General features: G+C 41.8%; 1 protein-coding gene across 2 annotated transcripts in view; it reads right to left on the reverse strand.

Annotated features, from left to right (window-relative positions):
* Positions 1 to 18,723, reverse strand: part of FOXN1 (forkhead box N1) — a 284,468-nt gene that overhangs the window by 12,192 nt on the left and 253,553 nt on the right. For both annotated transcript variants that reach the window (XM_063955982.1, XM_063955983.1), the window contains 3 exons: positions 10,931 to 11,058; positions 8,410 to 8,506; positions 2,472 to 2,679 (listed from right to left, as the gene is read on the reverse strand). In XM_063955982.1, coding sequence (XP_063812052.1) covers positions 2,472 to 2,679; positions 8,410 to 8,506; positions 10,931 to 11,058 — 433 coding nt within the window. The remainder of the gene's footprint in view (positions 1 to 2,471; positions 2,680 to 8,409; positions 8,507 to 10,930; positions 11,059 to 18,723) is intronic.

Below are 18,723 nucleotides of genomic sequence, written 5' to 3' on the forward strand. Positions count from 1 at the left end.
GACAGAATTTGCAGTTGCTACTACACTGTATATATATATATATATCTACCTCCGCATCAGGCCATATACAGTATGTGGAGGGTTTACGCACGAAGTAACAAAAACATAGAAATATGGACTGACAGTATTAGCAGTAGATGCTAAAGTCATACTGTATTTGTACATACTATAATACTGTAACTAAGTATCATAGGCCTAAAGTCTAAAGCTATGCCCATATCTATATTTTAAGCATTCCAGCTCCTGGGTCAACTTAAATTCTCTGCTAACAAACAGAAACTGGTCAATACAAATAACAACTCCTAGCACTAGTCTAATCTCTATAATGGAGATAGTCTTTATTACTTCTGGAATCAGATTACACTGTAGTTCATAACATATGCAAATTGTACAATGGGCTGCAGTGACCATTCTAAATATGCAGTAAATTGCAGGTACCTTACTGTTTGAACATAAAATAATTGCTCTGTGCATCATTTATTTGAAGAGGTAAACTAGTCTGATTTGATGAACAGGTCTCTTGGGGAATACTTTTATACCAACACTACAGTATACTGCATGCCTGGCCAACCTGTGGCTTTCCAGCTGTTGTAAAACTACTATTAGGGAATGCAAAAACTGTGGCTGAGCATGCTGGGATGTGTAGTTTTACAACATCTGGAGAGCAACAGGTTGGCCAGGCCTGGTATACTGCAATAAAAGGAAACATATTAACCTATTCACCACAGGAAAAAAAACTGTTATGGGGCAGCAACATCATTGCTATGTAATCCATTAAACAACATCTAAAACCACTGGTAAAGCATACTTACCGACTTTTTTGCTGCTCTCTCCGGGAGAGAGCAGCCAGGTCGGTTCGGCAGGGGGGCGGGCTGCGATGTGTGTGCAGAGGGGGGCGGGCTGGAGGCGGACCGGGGGCATGGCGGAGGCTGGCCTGGGGCGTGACTATGGGGATCATGTCGTTTAAGCCCCGCCCACCGTTGTGTAATGCCGCTATTATGGCATTATACAGCAGGGGGCGTGGCTACGATGACGCGATTCAACAAGAATCGCGTCATCGCCTGCTCGGACCGCCCACTTTACTCGCTAAGTGGGCGGCCGGGCTTGGGGGGACCCCTGTAATCGGGAGACTTGCCTGCTCTTCCGGGGGGCCGGGAGGGTCACCCGATTTTCGGGAGCCTCCTGGCCATTCCGGGAGAGTAGGCAAGTCTGTGGTAAAGACTAAACTATCCCTATCCACAGAGATAATCCATAATTCCTTCTTTCTGGCCACTGATCATGATTACATGAGCTACTACTGATGCTTATCACTAGCTGGTGCCATGCCTGTTGCTGCCAGGGAGTACTGTAGCTCAAATGGCAGAGGTGCCCACCATGAAATAACAAATTAAAACATGAACCTCTGCAGAACCAGCCTAACCAGAGTGGGCTAGTCCTGTGTACAGCTTGCCCAACCCCAGCAGCCACTCAGCAACATGTTTCTCCTGCATTTTAGCAATCTTGATCAGCTTTTTCATGTTGGCTGCTGAGAATCTTTATGGATAGGTCACGTGACACTGCATCGAGCCACGTCCCCTCAGTGAGGCAGATCTGATAGCTGCCTATCCCTTGTGCTTTTTTTGCAGTTTTAATGGCCACAGTGCAGTCCTGGCCCCCTGCTCCAGGCATTGTCTGACATCACCTCCAGGCAGTGTCTGACATCACCTCCATGCGGTGTCTAACTATCGCAGAGGGGACGCTGAGCTCACAGCTGCCTCACCTCTGGTCTCTCCCTTGAAGTCCCTGGATTTTCTGCAGAATGCTGCAAATTTAGTTGATTTTGACTATAAAGATTCTTAGAATAATACAAAGATGATAATTCTAAATTATAATTATCTTCTTTGTATTATTCTAATCATTTTATAGTTAAAACTCTGGAATATACTGGAGTATGCCTCCCCTGCATATCCTGACTGCACGTCACTGATATGTAGTTTTTCCACAAATCCAAGACTACTAGCCCCTGTTCCTATGTACAAGGTTCCTTTGTGTACATAGTGGACGGGTGTCGTACGGTATGCCGGCGCTCGGGCTCCCGGCGCCCAGCATACCGGCGCCGGGAGCCCGACTGCCGGCATACCGACAGCGTGGCGAGCGCAAAGGAGCCCCTTGCGGGCACGGTGGCGCGCTACGCGCGCCACACTATTTTATTCTTCCTCCAGGGGGGTCGTGGACCCCCACAAGGGAGAATAGTTGTCGGTATGCCGGGTGTCGGGATTCCGGCGCCGGTATACTGTGCGCCGGGATCCCGACATTCGGCATACAGAAGACCACCCTAGTGGACACTATTAAAACTATGTTCAGGCCTAAATAACTTGAGAATGGAGCATTTTAAAAACTGTTCTGTGAAAATCAGGACTGTGGAGAAATACAGTATGAATCATATGAATGAGTACAGAACAGTATGTGGAGTTTCTTTGTGGTGCCCTCACCTGGCTTTGCCATGCTTTTCCTCACAGTCACTGGGTCTTTCCGTTTCCATTTCTGCAGTTCTTCTTGCATCTTGTCAATCTTGGCTGGGTTCAGTGCCCACAAACACCCTTTTCGGGAAGAACTTCCAGATTTGTTTTCCACTTTCTCAAAACACTTGTTCAGGGACAGGTTGTGGCGCACAGAGTTCTTCCACCCATCTGGAGCAGTCTAGAAATACAAGAATTTCCTGTCATTTTGATGATTCATTTAGCACACAAACAGAAAGCATCATCTACAAAATAAACCAACAAATAAATATTGTACAATTAATTTATAATATTTCACAATATCAGAAATTTGCATACTGGTGTTATCACAAAAGTAGATACTTCTAAAACACTTCTAGAGCCCAACCAATCTGTTCTGCTGGTATCTTGTAACCATTTCTATCATTTCTCAGCTCAATCTGTCCTTTGCTTATAGCCAGTGGCATATTTTAAAATGACTAGGCCCTATAGCAGCATTTTGACTGTGCTAGAGAGACTAGTTGTTCCTGGGCCCACAATGCTGCTTGGCACCATAGCTGTTGCATAATCTTCAAAGACTATTGTTACGTCTAGACTCTTATATAATGGTTACTGACATAATTGCTCATACCTGCTCTAGACTCTAGAGCAAGTATGAGCAATTATTTCAGTTGGGGGAGCCAGGAAACAAGTTTTAGTATCCTGTCAAGGGCCGCACACTATACATTTTTATGTATTTATATAAAACTTAAATGTTTTTTATTCTTTTTCATATTTTTTGTGCTTTCGCCTCCAATATGCTTCTGTGTCTTTCCCACTCTCTAGCAGTGATCCTCCTTCTCATTCAGGGGCAGATGTATTAACCTAGAGAAGGTATAAGGAAGTGATAAACCAGTGATAAGTGCAAGGTGATAAACGCACTAGCCAATTAGCTCCAATATGCAAGTTGACAGTTAGGAGTTGATTGGCTGGTGCGTTTATCACCTTGCACATATCACTGCTTTATCATTTCCTTATGCCTTCTCCAGGTTAATACATCTGCCCCTCAGTTTTTCCCTCACAGAAATGCCTACAGTTTCTGAACTCTGTCACTCCCCTGTTTCTTGTAACCCCTCCTTCAGCACCATAGTCTCTTACTTCTCTCTCATAATGCTTCACAATATCCTACATAGGGGCAGATTTCACAACACGTGATATTCTTGTTATCACTCGTTATGAATATTGAATAGTGCTCCAGCCAATCAGCTCCTAATTGTCATGTGTTTGAAAAATGACAAGAGCGGATTGGCTGGAGCACTTTTAACATTCGTATCGAGTGATAACAAGATTATCATAACATGATGATCACTCGTTGTTAAATCTGCCCTTAGTCAGCCCTCCAAATCCCGCTACCCAGACTTGGCTCCGCCCCCAGAGAGCTCTGTGAGCTTGGCTGTCTTTAACTCTTGCTAGGAAGGGCTGTCAAGAGCTGTAGTTCCTTCAATCCCTTCCGGCAGCAGGACCAGCAAGCACAGATGCTGCATACGAGGGATCAGACCAAATTGCTCCGAGAGACGTATTTTGCCCACACCTGGTCTAGAGGCACCATTAGCCTTGTGTAATCTGGCCAAGCACCACACCTACTTCTGTCCAGAACTACGTACATTTGGGGTATATTTATGTAAAAATATTTTGCTTCCTGCAAATATGAAGTGTTCCCTGGAGATATCTGCTGTGATCCCGCTAAGTTTTTCAGATCTTAGTAATTATGGTCAGAGGGCAGCTCACATTGAAAAAAAAAAAAGGCCTGCCATCTGCAGCATTAGTTTGCCTAACACAAGGGAAGAATCTCCTGAATCAGGCTTTGTTAAATAGGCTAGTAACTTAAATCATGGGGAAATGAGGAGGGGAGGTAATTAAGTTAATAAATATGCCTCTACATGTTATATTGCCAAGTCATATAGCAACATGATAACTTTAATTGTCACAATTAATTCACTTGCCCTTCCTTTGAGAATCCACTGTTCCATAATGGATTTTTCTAAACAAAAATCAGTTTTAACAGTTCTCTTGGAAGGAGCTGTAGATCTTTTTGCAGCTTCACTCCTTAAAATAATCCAGGTTGAGTCTTAACACTAAGACCTAAATTACTGTTTGAAATCCATGGAGGACTTATTGCACCAACCAGACCTTCCAGCATGTACACTTGCATTGTAGCTTTCCTTGTATCTTATGTATTTTTGTCACTTAACCAAATGATTGTATTTCATTCATTATCATTCGTTTCAGTATGTTTGTTCTTGTTTAGAAATGTGTTGACTGTTTACTGGTCTGCAAATTAATATATTGTATAATGAAATCCCTACTGTAAATGATATGCCTGTTGAAAGTCACTGAAGAAATATGTGAACATATAAAAACATAAGGCTGTATACAGGTTGCTGAAACCCAAGGTTATTTCAAATATCTGAAAAAATGCACAGATGGCGTAAGTGATTTTTTACTAGATTATTGTACCTGGATATGCATGGTCACTTCAGTCCTGCTCCCACTCTGCCCCATCCCATACACCACTCTGTCTTGCCCCACCCCCTTTGTTCTTTTATGACCACTGCTGCTTTGTCTTGCCTGCCTGCCCCTTCTGTGCTGACCATCCACTCCATCCCATTGCTCAGTCCTGCCAATAAATACTGGTAGGTTAATTGCCACCAAAATAAATAAATAACCCTAGTGTGTATGTGTGTGTGTGTGTGTGTGTGTGTGTGTGTGTGTGTATATGTGATAGGAAATATAGAATGTAAGCTCCACTGGGGCAAGGACTGATGCAAATGACTAAATATTCTCTATATAAATAATTGGTGATCATAAATATACTGTAACAATAAACACAAATCTGTAAAGTTTTCACTATTAAATCAGTGCTAATATGGTGCAAACTTATAAAGATTATCAGTAACATTTAGGTGTTCTGATAAAGGTAGGAAATTTGGGGACATACACATGGATAAATTCTGCTTTAACAGACCAATAGAAAGCCATTCATATGTTATGGCCTCCTGTCAGCACAATGTATTTAGGGGAGATGTAGCAAACCTTCATGGAGATGAAAACAAGTGGAGAAGATGATGATAGTAACCAATCAGCTTATGTTTATCATGTAAAGAATGTACTTATTTTGAAAATGTGACAGTAATGACTACACCTGTGCACCAGCTAGTTGGTCTGCAAAACGTGAACTGTTGGTAGATCTCGAGGACCAGTTTGGCCAGCCATACAGTAGATGGTGTACCAGATATGTCGCTCCAATCCGCTGGATCTGGTGTCATATCGTCTAGTGTGTACCCAGTTTAACTGCTAATTTTCAGTGTTGGTAGAAACTTACTGTCACGATCCGGGTTATTGGACACGATTATTTACCCTCCAAGTGTCTCCTGAGACTGGTCCAGCATTCCAAAATGAGATTTCATCTGCGCTGTCTGCTTGCAGCGCGCTGTATATCTTCACCTCAAGTCTCTTCCCTGTGATCCCGCAGCGCTGTCATGGCAGTCCTACAGTTTAGTTGCACTGTTTTAAAGAATCGCGTCTCCTGCCCTCCGCGGCATCTGCCGCCGTTACTGCTGTTTACCACATGGAATATACAAACAGACTTTCCCTCCAAATGCAAACATGGGCGCAGTCTTGTTTTTCCTCATCACCTGTCATTTCACAACCTATATGCTGCACTCTGGACTCTGCCTAATTATCCAGCCAATGCCTGCTTCCCAGCTGGTATAAATATCCTGCTCCTGGGCTCGATAATCGTCAGTGCTTTGGTTGTCTAACCTATACACATGTCTCTCCTGCTTGTGGATTCTACTGCTTGTTTCTCCAGGTATTCCAGCTCCTGTGATTCAGCCCCACTAAGAGACCCGCACCTGTTTCCATCCTGCTGTGCAGCCTGACTTCCGCAGTGTTCCAGCATTGCTCCTGATTACTCTCCACGATCAGACACCGGCTTCCTGCTTCCAGCGTTGGACCTGCTTCGCTTCCAGCCTCCAGCGGTGTTCTGGTATCGTTTTCAACTTCTCCTCTCTGCTACACTGCTCTCCATACTTCACAGCGTACTTACCACGGCCTACCAGCTTTCCACAGTGCTCCTGAGTCACTGGTATCCTGCAAGTGGTGCTTCGCAGTTTGTCTTCAGTTTATTTCAACGTCATCAGCGGTATTCCTATATCGCCTACATCAGTGACCATTCTAATATTGAACCACAGCGTCCATCGATGCTCACCATCGGACTCTAAAATCTACAGTGGTGAGTTCTGCACACCTTTCATTCATACCGGTTCCATCCGACACTCTCTGCAATTACCAAGTACCATCTACTTCTGTGCATCTGTGTTGCTTCAGCCTCTGTGTACCATCTGCTGGGCAGTACCAGTTCATCCCTTTCCTCAGCGGTTAGCTGTGGCATATGGACTTACCATCTCCAGTTCTGGCAAGGACTCTGTAATATTCTGTTCTGCAAGCCACAGCACTAATTACCCTGCGCTTCTGGGAACTGTACTGTAATTTACCATAGCACATCTTCTGTGACGATTTGCATATCTAAGGTGTCTTAAGCTGTGTGTTCAATAGAACTGACTTTACCTTTTACAACTTTGTTGTCGTGGTCACGCCTTTGGGCAACTGGTACTAGAGCTCCTGTATGTCTAGGAACCCAATACTACCTCCCCGGTTCACCTACACGTTAGCCCCTACATCTGAGGCTTCCCCAGATCAGCCTCAGCCCTCAGTTGTGACACTTACTACAATTGTCTCTTACAATATTGCAGATAATGTAAACTGAGACCAGAGATGGAATCCACTCATCCAGCCCAAATGTATTAAACCATAGTCTCACATCCATCAGGGAAATGTCAAATGCCATGCATCACTTTTATAGTTGTGTCTATGCCTTTATTCATAATAACAGACATATTTAGCCTTCTATCAAATGGTTTCCACCCCAGATAATTACATGGAATTTTCAATCCCATTAATGGATTGTTAAATGCTGGGATGGATTTTCTGCAAAGAGAATTAATTGCAGTAATAAAAAAATAAAGATCCCCCCACCTTGCTTATTTCTAATGCCTTTGTAGGAATGATAAATAGCTTCATGTAAGGATTGCAAAAGACATTCTATAACTCTCTATGGTTTGCAGTGCATGCTGGGATTGTCAACCTCATCCGTATATAATCATAATTACATTTATAATATTCTGTTTTTAATCAAATTTAATAGTGACTTATCAAGAAGTTAATCTTTTGCATAGTTGATAGACAGATGTGTCATATTCTGCATATTTTACTTGTTTTGGATTATTCAGCATCTGCTCTGGGGCAACAAATGTAATTATTACACATCGCTGACTGGTAATGTTTAATGAAAATAACTAAGGAGAGGTTATTATAGGATCATGATTGTCAGTCGTCTTAATGATCGTCATAAATGTCGTACATACACACGTTTTAAGTCATTACACATGTGTTCCATAGGTTGCCAAAGTCTAGGAGGCTAAAGGGGGATACTCACGGAGCGATATTCTAAGCAATCTGACTAGATTGCATAGAATTTAAGCAGGATCGCTCCGTGTGTGCCCCATACAGCGATAGCGATGTGCAGCCCCGCGCATCGCTATCGCTGGTGCTAGATTGGCCTGCCGTGCAGGCCAATCTAGCGGGTCGCTCATTTCACCCGCTGGGTGAAATGAGCGCCCCCCCCGTCTCCCCCCGCACGCTCAGCGCACATCGCGCTGTGCTGAGCGGCGGGAGAGATGTGTGCTGAGCGGTTCGCTCAGCACACATCTCTCCCACATCGGCCCGTGGGTACTGGGTTTTAGGGTCATGGGAGTTGTTGTTCAAACAAAAGTTTATATTACTGAGCAAGTTATAGGGAAAGAACGTTATGTACAGGCGGTGATTGTCTTACCTTGAAATAAGGAAAGTGCTCAGTCATAAAGTTGTAGATTTCGCTCACAGGAAGACTTCCAGTTTTACTGTTCTTCAGGGCCATGAAGATCAGAATGCTTTTAAAGTAAGTAAATAATACGTCACTAACAGAATACTTACAAATTCACATTTTAGTCAACCATAATATTAATTTAAGGCAGATTTTCTCAAACGCAGTCCTCAAGCCACCCCAACAGTCCAGGTTTTAGGTATATCCATGGGTCAGCACAGATGGTTATATCAAATTGACTGAGATGCTAATGAAGTAATCTGTGGCCAAGAATGGATAAACGTAAATCCTGGACCGTTTGGGTGCCTTGAGGACCACGTTTGAGAACGTCTGGTCTAAGGGGTATCCTAACTGTAGTTGACTTGTTGCCTTCTTCTACGATACAATGCACTAAGTACATTTAGAGGAAGTTTAAATAAAGAGAGCATTTCTGTTTGACCCTTGCGTGAAGCGTGACTCTACCTATATCGGGTTAATACAGGAGGAAAACGTCACTTATTTTTTATTCTCAGCTCTATGGGACCAAAGCAAACCATGATTTTTCTGCCAAGATACCTGTATAGTAGTAATGTGTGGGTACCAGTGCTAAATTTACTGCGTTGTAATGGTCCAAATTATATATATATATATATATATATATATATATATATATATATACATACAGATACTTGTTCTATATTGTCTTGAATTGCAAGTCCCTGTTTTCTTGTTTTGCTTATTTGGTTCTGTACTCTGTAACTGGGCGCTGTGGATCCCTTGTTGCACCATTTAAATAAAGGATAAGAAGAATGATCAATGAGCAATTTGGTAAAGCACATAGTGGCTAAATTAGATGAGGTCTGATTGATGAGCTCTTTGGGCTGAGCTCCTGGATTACTTCTGACTGCTATAAGCCAATAGAGTATATCTTCCAGCTGCATTTACCAACTTGTCTGATAACAATCCTATAGTAATCAAGCTGACCATTGTTGGACATTGTGGTGGTTGTAAGGCCACGCATGCTGGTTTTACCTGGCCAATCACTCGTCATAAGCTACAATATTGTGTTGTGTGTAGCTAGAACTCAGTCTCCATTAACTCATGCAGCCTATAATAATACTAAGTACTGTACACATTGTTTGAGGCATAATGGCCATTGACAATTGGGAGAGAAGCAACAGGAAAAAAACCACTGTAGAATAAAACAGCAAACATTTAAAAATTTAAGGGAGATTTATTGAAGTGAGATAAAGTGGTGAGAGATACATTACTAACCAATCAATCAGCTTCTGTTATTTTACAGGCTTTGTTGGAAAACTCTCTCCACTTTATCTTTCTCCAAGCTTTGACAAATGTTCCCTTATATGTGCAAAATTGCATCCATACAATATGACAAGCAATTATGCACTTAATAAAGTTGCGTTTAAAGAATACAGCAAAATTTTTGTTTTCAGAAACGTCTCCACTTTTCGCAAGAGAACTGTGGGAGCCTCATGCCAGGGACTTTGTAGTCTGGAAGCCACTGCTGTTTTCACTGTCAACCATCATAAGGCGTAAACGATGCTTTGTAAAGAAGGAGTGAGTTTTCCCAGATTGATGGGATTACCGGGGCCCTCACGCTATGCAAGTGGTAAAGGAGGCTTGTTTAAATGAATTATAGGCTGGAATTATCCTTTAACTTGATTTTTAACTAATACACACTATACCTCTCAACATGATCCTCTCCAGGAGGGACAAAATCCTCTGCTCCTGGACTTTCCTCTCTATGGCCCTCATTCCGAGTTGTTCGCTCGCAAGCTGCTTTTAGCAGCATTGCACAAGCTAAGCCGCCGCCTACTGGGAGTGAATCTTAGCTTAGCAGAATTGCGAACGAAAGATTCTCAAAATTGCGAATAGAAATTTCTTAGCAGTTTCTGAGTAGCTCGACACTTACTCCGCCACTTCGATCAGTTCAGTCAGTTTCGTTCCTGGTTTGACGTCACAAACACACCCAGCGTTCGCCCAGACACTCCCCCGTTTCTCCAGCCACTCCCGCGTTTTTCCCAGAAACGGCAGCGTTTTTTCACACACACCCATAAAACGGTCAGTTTCCGCCCAGAAACACCCACTTCCTGTCAATCACACTCCGATCACCAAAACGAAGAAAATTCCTCGTAATGCCGTGAGTAAAATACCTAACTGTTGAGTAAAATAACTAAGCGCATGCGCTCTGCGAACATTGCGCATGCGCAGTAAGCAACTAATCGCAAAATAGAGAAAATCGGCAATGAGCGAACAACTCGGAATGAGGGCCTATGTATGATTGCCGGCACCTGTGTAGAACAAGTTAATGGATAAGAAAGGTGTTTCTCCACAGGTGATGGCAATCATACATTAAGAGGGAAGACCAGGAGCAGAGCATTGTGTCCCTCCTGGAGAGAGTCATGTTGGGAGGTATGCGTGATATGCAATGATACTGTCCATTTAACATTACAAATATTTCTTCTCAAATAATGTGTAAAACAGTTGATACCTGTAGGAATAGATGGGTTTTGGGAAGAGAGGTTGCTGGGACTCCATGCCCGCTTGTGGGGCAATCCTTTGGTAAGGATAATGTGATGTAGAAATGTATGTAACAGGGTAGCTCGTTCCTGTGGAATACTAGGACAAGGAGAGAAGAAAAATACACATTAGGCAGTTATATAGGAGGATTGTAGTTTTCCTAAGCATGCACATACAGAAATGTATATAGAATTTCAGTTTTTGGTCAGTGAACTACGATTTGATAAATTACATTTCTTTTGGATCAGTATACGAGTTCAAGACCACGAAGAAGCCAGGAACCTTATGATCAACCTTGTCAGCCACCAGCCCTATGACCAGCCAGCGATGCTTTGTCCAGCCAGCGACACTATGACCAGGCACCAGCTATATAACCAGTCAGCAACGCTATGACCAGCCAGCGACACTATGACCAGCCACCAGCTATATGACCACAAATACAGTTATATACACACACACACACACACACACACACACACACACACACACACACACACACACACACACACACACACACACACACACACACACACACACACACACACACACACACACACACACACACACACACACACACACACACACACACACACACACACACACACACACACACACACCATAGAGATCAATAGAAATCTATCTGCATCCATGGGTGAATATTAATTCCGGCGCATATGCTATTCTAATCAACTTGGATGGTCACCAAAAAATACATATAAAACTAGATGCAGCTCCCACTTGGTAGTCTGAAATAATACTAAATATTACACACAATTAATCCACGCTTTGGTGCGGGACTGACAGCTACATCATAGCTATATAAGCTATTACAAAAGTGATCCTGGAACCTAAGTGGATACTAAGGTGTGGCCGCAAATAGATACAATAATATGGACTTCTATGGATATGTGTGAAATTTTATTTTAATTGTAATAGCATCACAGGGGGTATTGTTTCTATAGCATTTTCAGCAATAATATGCATATGTTGATACTGAAATAGACGTTTTTTGTCCTTTTTAAATACAATAAAAATATTTAAAACTTCATGCGCTCTCTTTTTATGGATTAATTAGCTATATGATCAGCCACCAGCTATATAACCAGTCAGCAACGCTATGACCAGCCAGCGATACTATGACCAGCCACCAGCTATATGACCAGCCAGCGACACTATGACTAGCCAGCAACGTTATGACCAGCAAGCATCCCTATGACCAGTCAGCTACACTATGACCAGCCACCAGCCCTATGATTAGCCAGCGACGCTATGATCAGCCACCAGCTCTATGACCGGCCAGTGACATGACTAGCTCTATGACTAGCTAGCGACTCTATGACCAGCCAGCTACACTATGACCGGCCAGCAGCGATATGACTAGCCAACGACGCTATGAATAACCAGCAACACTGTGACCATGTTTTTAAATATAATCTCTTAAGAATGTAGTCAGACCTGTCCATTCTCTAGGGTCCAGAGATATCACTGAGATGGGCACTTTGTGCCACTGGTTCCTAGTGACTTTATTGGCTGCCTTCTAGTGACAACTGATCACATCCACAATGACTCCCTCCAACACATTCACCCCAAAAATGAATCATGCACACTCCATGGGATTATTACACTTCATAAAGTCTCTATGGGTCGGATGTAGTGAAGCCTGAGAGTGCTGGAGATGCGGGCCAAACTCTGACATTTTTTTAAAGGGGCAATCACAAGGCAAAACCATGTTGTACAGTAGTTAAGCCGGCATCCCATATGGCCACCGAACTCAGGCGTCCTTACATCCTGACCCATGTGGGATAAAACGTGAGAAGGATTTCACAGTAATCAGTTGAGTTGAATGGGTTCGGTTTATTAGATTGAAATTTAGCATGTCGATACTGATAAAATGTCAACATGGTCAGAATGTCAATACTGAGGTTTTCATGTAAATCTAATCCTTACCCCTAAACCTACTGTAAGCCTTACCCTCACCCTAATGCTAATGTCAACAACCTGATAATATTGACATTTCAAATGCTGACCTGTCGATATTTTACAGATGTTAACATTTATGATGTTGACATGATAAGTGTGGACATTCTGGTGTCAAGATCATGAATATTGACATTGTCACTGTCGTCGATATACTTGCATACCCAGCTGAATGGCAGAATCGCTAACCACATAGCTGCAGCATATTCTGCATGCTGTCATGGAAAACTTATACTCTGCAGACATTTGGACAAATTCATTGATGCAGACAAGCAAGAGCTGCTTAATCTGTCAAGAACAATTAAGGATTAGAGAGGTATTACTACTGTATACCCTCCTGGTACTACTCTGTTACATCCAAATTGCCACCTGTCAATTAAAATATCCATATGTACTTTACAGTATATATAAATCCTTTGTGCTGTGATTCATTATTAACCCTAGTTTACAGCGCTAGGAATTAATTGACTTGAATTAACATGCAGTGAGATCAGTATTGACGGATATATGCTCCAGCTGCTTTATGTGCATATTTATATATTCAGTCACTGGTTAATGTTTTTTTTGGTGTGTGCTATCTTGTTTTCTTTTGTTTTTATATTGCCTTTGTGTAATATTTTGCTACATTATATTAAATCAAGTAATTTTTAATTGCGATGCCACTAGCACTGTCCTTATTTACTGTATATATTTTCTTAGTAGAGGTTTGGAATTTTTAAGTTGCTACCACTAACCAGCGGAGGCAAATAACTGTATTGGACATTGGGGGTCATTCCAAGTTGATCATACGCTGCCGATTTTCGCAGCACAGCAATGAGGTTACTACTGCGCATGCGTATGCACCGCAATGCGCACGCGCGTCATACGGGTACAAACAGCATCGTTGCTGGGCAATGCTTCTAGCAACGAATCCATTCGCACGGGTGATCGCAAGGAGATTGACAGAAAGAGGGCATTTATGGGTGTCAACTGACCGTTTTCTGGGAGTGGTAGGGAAAACGCAGGCGTGTCCAGGCGTTTGCAGGGCGTGCGTTTGACGTCAATTCCGGAACCAGACAGGCTGAAGTGATGGCAAGGGCTGAGTAAGTTCAGACCTACTCTGAAACTGCAAAAAACGTTTTCGTCCCGCTCGGCTGCACATGCGATCGTACACTTGCAAAGTGAAAATACACTCCCCCGTGGGCGGCGACTATGCGTTTGCACGGCTGCAAAAAGTAGCTAGCGAGCGATCAACTCGGAATGAGGGCCATTATTAGAGCACAAACCATTAAACCATTGTAAGGTCTCAATTAAGTCATTGGTGCTTAATGAAATATGTTGTCTTTTCATGAACATCAGTTTAACCCAAAGATGGGCTAATCGTTGTACCACAGTTCCCTTTTATACAATTATTACACTGCTGGGGCTCTCATAAGAACAATAGTCCTTAAAAAAATATTGAACAAATGATGTTTTGCTGTCTTTGAACAATTTTTCTAGTATTATAATATTTATTTTTGGTGGCAGATTGTTGCAGTGTATTTTATTTTACTACAAAACTGTAAAACCATTGTTTCCACAATAATGACTGACTGTCATGGATACATTAGCACAATCTTAAGTTGTTCCGTCACCATTAAAAGTATTTTAAGTAAATAGAAGGTGGGACCTTAAAAGCCCCAAAACACTGACCTATAGTATTTAATTAATCCTGAAAGAAAATATAGAGGTGTGGATATAGCATATGAAGGTGAAACATGGTCTGATATTATCTTTTATATAAATGATGATTAATTACAAAGTCAGGAATTCAAGTCTTCAAAGTCTGAGCATACAGTTTTATTGAGGGTGGGAATAGGAGACGATTTATGAAGTAGCTAATGTGTGGCATACAGTAAATGTCCGAGATTTCCTAGTGATGTGCTTTTGCTTTGACTTTGCCTGGTCACAATTTAACTTTAAAACAAACAATTACATTATACAATTTTACGTGTGTGATATAATAATATTTACCAATGTAACAGACAAACAAGTTACATTTGCACAATAACAAATTAGCATTGTAAAGTGGCTGTGTAAAGGACGTATGGCAGTGTTGTGTTTTTTTGTTATGTTAGTATTTGTTGAGCCAGCATGATTGTTGTGGTTGAAAAGTGTTGCAAGGAGATTTACAATTGCACAAATAAAATTCTGCAACACATGAACAGGTGAAGAATAAGAGCTTGTTATGAGCCATTTCTAAACAAGAATGCAAGCAATAGTACAGTAGAAATAGAACAATTCCAGGACTTTGCAGTGCCTGAGGTATGATCTGATACTTTTTCTCAAATTAAATAGTATTTTTTGTCTTAAGGGGCCCATACATTAGAGGAGTATTGGGGCAATTCCCCATTCTCCTGATGTCTGGGTTGGGGGATCACGCAAATTCAACATGTTGGAAATCCTCGATTCACCAATTCCGACCTATGTTCAGGATTGGCCAGTCAGGTTTTTTTTTCATTTAACATACTGTTTATTCCCAATTCCCCCAATGGAATAATTGATGTCTGCCGTTAAGTAGTATCTTTTATTGTTATTTTTAAGGAGGGTTCTGCTTCCACTAGCGCTCTAATTTTTGGTGTTTATAACTTGAGTCATCTGTCAGCCAAAGCCCGAGTCACATGGCCAGCCAGAGAAGGAAGAAGCGTGGCCCATGGGATTTGTAGTTTATCTTTTACTTTGCAGACTCTGAGCAGTTAAAAATAAACTACAAATCCCATGAGGCAATTGAACCCTTTACAAAGATGTCTGCTGACAGCAGATGGGCTGCCCACACTGTTTCTCCTGTGTGCACTTGGGTGCAGGAGTGTGGGCTGTGCAATGATACAGTCTGTGAAAGCAAGTGGTTGCCCGGGAGCACTCTCCTTCTGGGGGTTCACGCTGCTCAGCACTGCAGTGTCAGGCCCTGGCTTCTCAGCACATAGTAGACACTTTAATAAAGATGCCATAAAATTATTTTATAGAGGAGTGAAGATCAATACAGAGGGATGCAGAGGAGCATAAAGTGGTGTGGGGCAGCATAGAGGTTAGTAGAGCAGTGTAGAAGGATGTAATGTCAAAGGTCACATTTCCGCACGCTGTCCCCGGCCCCACCCAAAGGGATCTAATGACTGTCATTGCAGCTGCAGGGCAGGCTGCGTGAAGACTGGGACTGGAGTCGGGTTGTGCGGTGCAGAGAGGATGAGCAACCAGCCAGCAGGTAATGACTTGTAATCAGTGCTGGGTATGTTTTTTTTTTTTTTTTCATGAGGTGCCCAATGTGTTTTTTTCAAGTGGGGGCAAATGTGTTGTTTTTATCTCTCGGTGCCAATAGGGGGAATGGGGGACTTTCAAAATCCTACTACAGGCTTACAAAGTTCTAGTTAACACGCTCGGAGAGACCCCTCAAGCTGAAGAATGCTGGGTCCAACGTGCTTGTTAACAATACAATTGCACATCAATATATCAATCCTGTATCCAGAAAGTGGGCACACACCAGTGAAGTGCTGTGGGGTGAGGCAGAGCCTTTTCTGTCATACTAACGTGTAAACCAGAGGTTTGACTATATAAAGTATATGAAAAATTACAAATAATATATTAGAAATATCTTCTTTGTATTATTCTAATCATTTTACAGTCAAAACTCTGGAGCAAAATGTCTTTGGCAGGTGAGGCAGTGCCTCACCCCCGTTCTGCACATCTCTGATCAAACCTCACCAAATTTCCAGAAGTATACAGTGCTGCACCTGTGTACAATGCCCACACGAACAAATTGGCTCATATATTGTGTCTAAATCTGGCTCTGGTACTACTCTGTGTGTCTGAGCCATTTACCACACCAAACGTCCCTGGCACACACAGGGGATCTGGGTCACTGGTGGGTAATGGGAAACTGGGGAAAAGAGGCATTTTCTCTTTAATTTCAATTTTATGAGCAACCGATTCTAGTCTTCTCAAATTTCAAGTTTGTTATGTATTTCTGAAAGTACAACCCCACTCTAGAAATAATGTATTGCTTATATGACAAGCACCTTGACAAATGTCTATTTATATGACAGAGGGTGTTAATAATATTAAGCAGACCTGTGAGCTCTCATTTGTATGTCCACACCTAAGATGATTATATATAAATACATATAACATTAATCATAATTATTCAGAAAGACGTCTGGACCAGATGGAAAAATGTGCACCTGGGTTTTTTTTCCCATTCATACAATGTAACTTTATTTATTTTAACATTTTTGCTTACCTTTACACACAACTTTATTTATAAAATGATTTAATTCATTATATTTGCATTTACGTATATAATTGAAAATGAGGGGTGTTTAATCCTACTGATGAATGGTTGAATTATATATCTTTGCCAAATTACGAATTACAATTATAGCTTCCTTCCCTTTCATCTGATGGTGATTCCTGGCAAAGTGTATCCAGCTCGAAACGGAAGTGAAAACATTAGTCTTGCCCAAGTTCTGCTTGAAATAAGCGTTACTTTGGTGAGATGGTTCCCGTTTAAATTCTTCTGAACAAATAGGGGACTATTTTTTCTATTATTTTTCCCATGTTGACAATTGCTTTTCTTTCTGTATAGCGCCACTAATTTATGATATTACAGTTTTAATTATGTTCACTTCACATGTGTTGATATTTATATTGTAATTTAGATATCTGCCTTGGCTTAACCTTACATATTCAGAGTAGTTTTTCACTATATGAAATCCTTTATTTCTCACTTTACCACCTATTTGGGTTGTTGTTACTGTCCCCCTGAACCCCTTCATGCTGCATTCTATAACACCCTGGACTAGGAGACAGCAGTCCTCTCCCCACAGTCATTACGGTCCGGCTGCAGCTCCACCCCCCCCACCGATATTGGTTTAATTGTTTATATACGCCTTGTACATTATGTATTGTGTGCTTCAGTTTACATTGTTGATGTTGTTTTCTCTGTCTATGCTTCTACCCATCCCCCCCACCCTTGTTCATCCCCAGCCTCCTGTGCCCATTTGGAGACTCTCTTTGGCTAGACATATATCTTCTCCACAACAGGGTTCAATCCCATATCGCTGTTTTCCCACCAATTATATGTCTGGTTTGAATAATATAAGGATTGTTACAATGAATGCCCAGGGGTTAAATATCTTAGCATCTTAGTCGCGCTCGTGCCCCATGCAAGGTATATGGGGTGGCAAAAGATGCAGCTTGGAAGTGCATGTGCCGGCTAGATGTAGCCAATATGAGCGTGGATACATCTGTAAATGCGTTTATAACTTACACTTGCATCCAACTACGTTTCTTATTTAAAAAAAAAAAAAAAACTCAAAGAGATGCTCTTCTTCTAAAATGAAATCATTGGAAGTTTCCCACAAAGCCTCGTTGTCTCCCCACTAATATGCTGAGCTTAAGGTAGCCCGGATTTCCCACAACAGACTTCTTTCAGATAGCATTAAATTGTTGTATCGCAAGTGCCAGAGTTGTTATTATCAATGGGGTAATAAGCCGAGCAGACTATTAGCTAAAGCATTGTGGGAACAGAGCACAGTCATGTTCATCCATGGTATCAAAGATGAACAAGGCCTAATCCATACTGAAACTTGGAAAATTGCGGAATCTTTTAGGGCACACTATACCAAACTCTACAATCTGTCTGGATTGGGTGGTAGAAGAGACACTTTAATAAGACTCGTTTCTCAAAACAATCTCTAGAAGCGCATATTACTGTTCTCTCTAAAAAGGGTAAAGACCCTACTTTATGCCCAAGTTACAGGCCAATCTGTTTATTGA

This window comes from Pseudophryne corroboree, chromosome 2, assembly GCF_028390025.1.
Source record: "Pseudophryne corroboree isolate aPseCor3 chromosome 2, aPseCor3.hap2, whole genome shotgun sequence".
Taxonomy (NCBI): Eukaryota; Metazoa; Chordata; class Amphibia; order Anura; family Myobatrachidae; genus Pseudophryne; species Pseudophryne corroboree.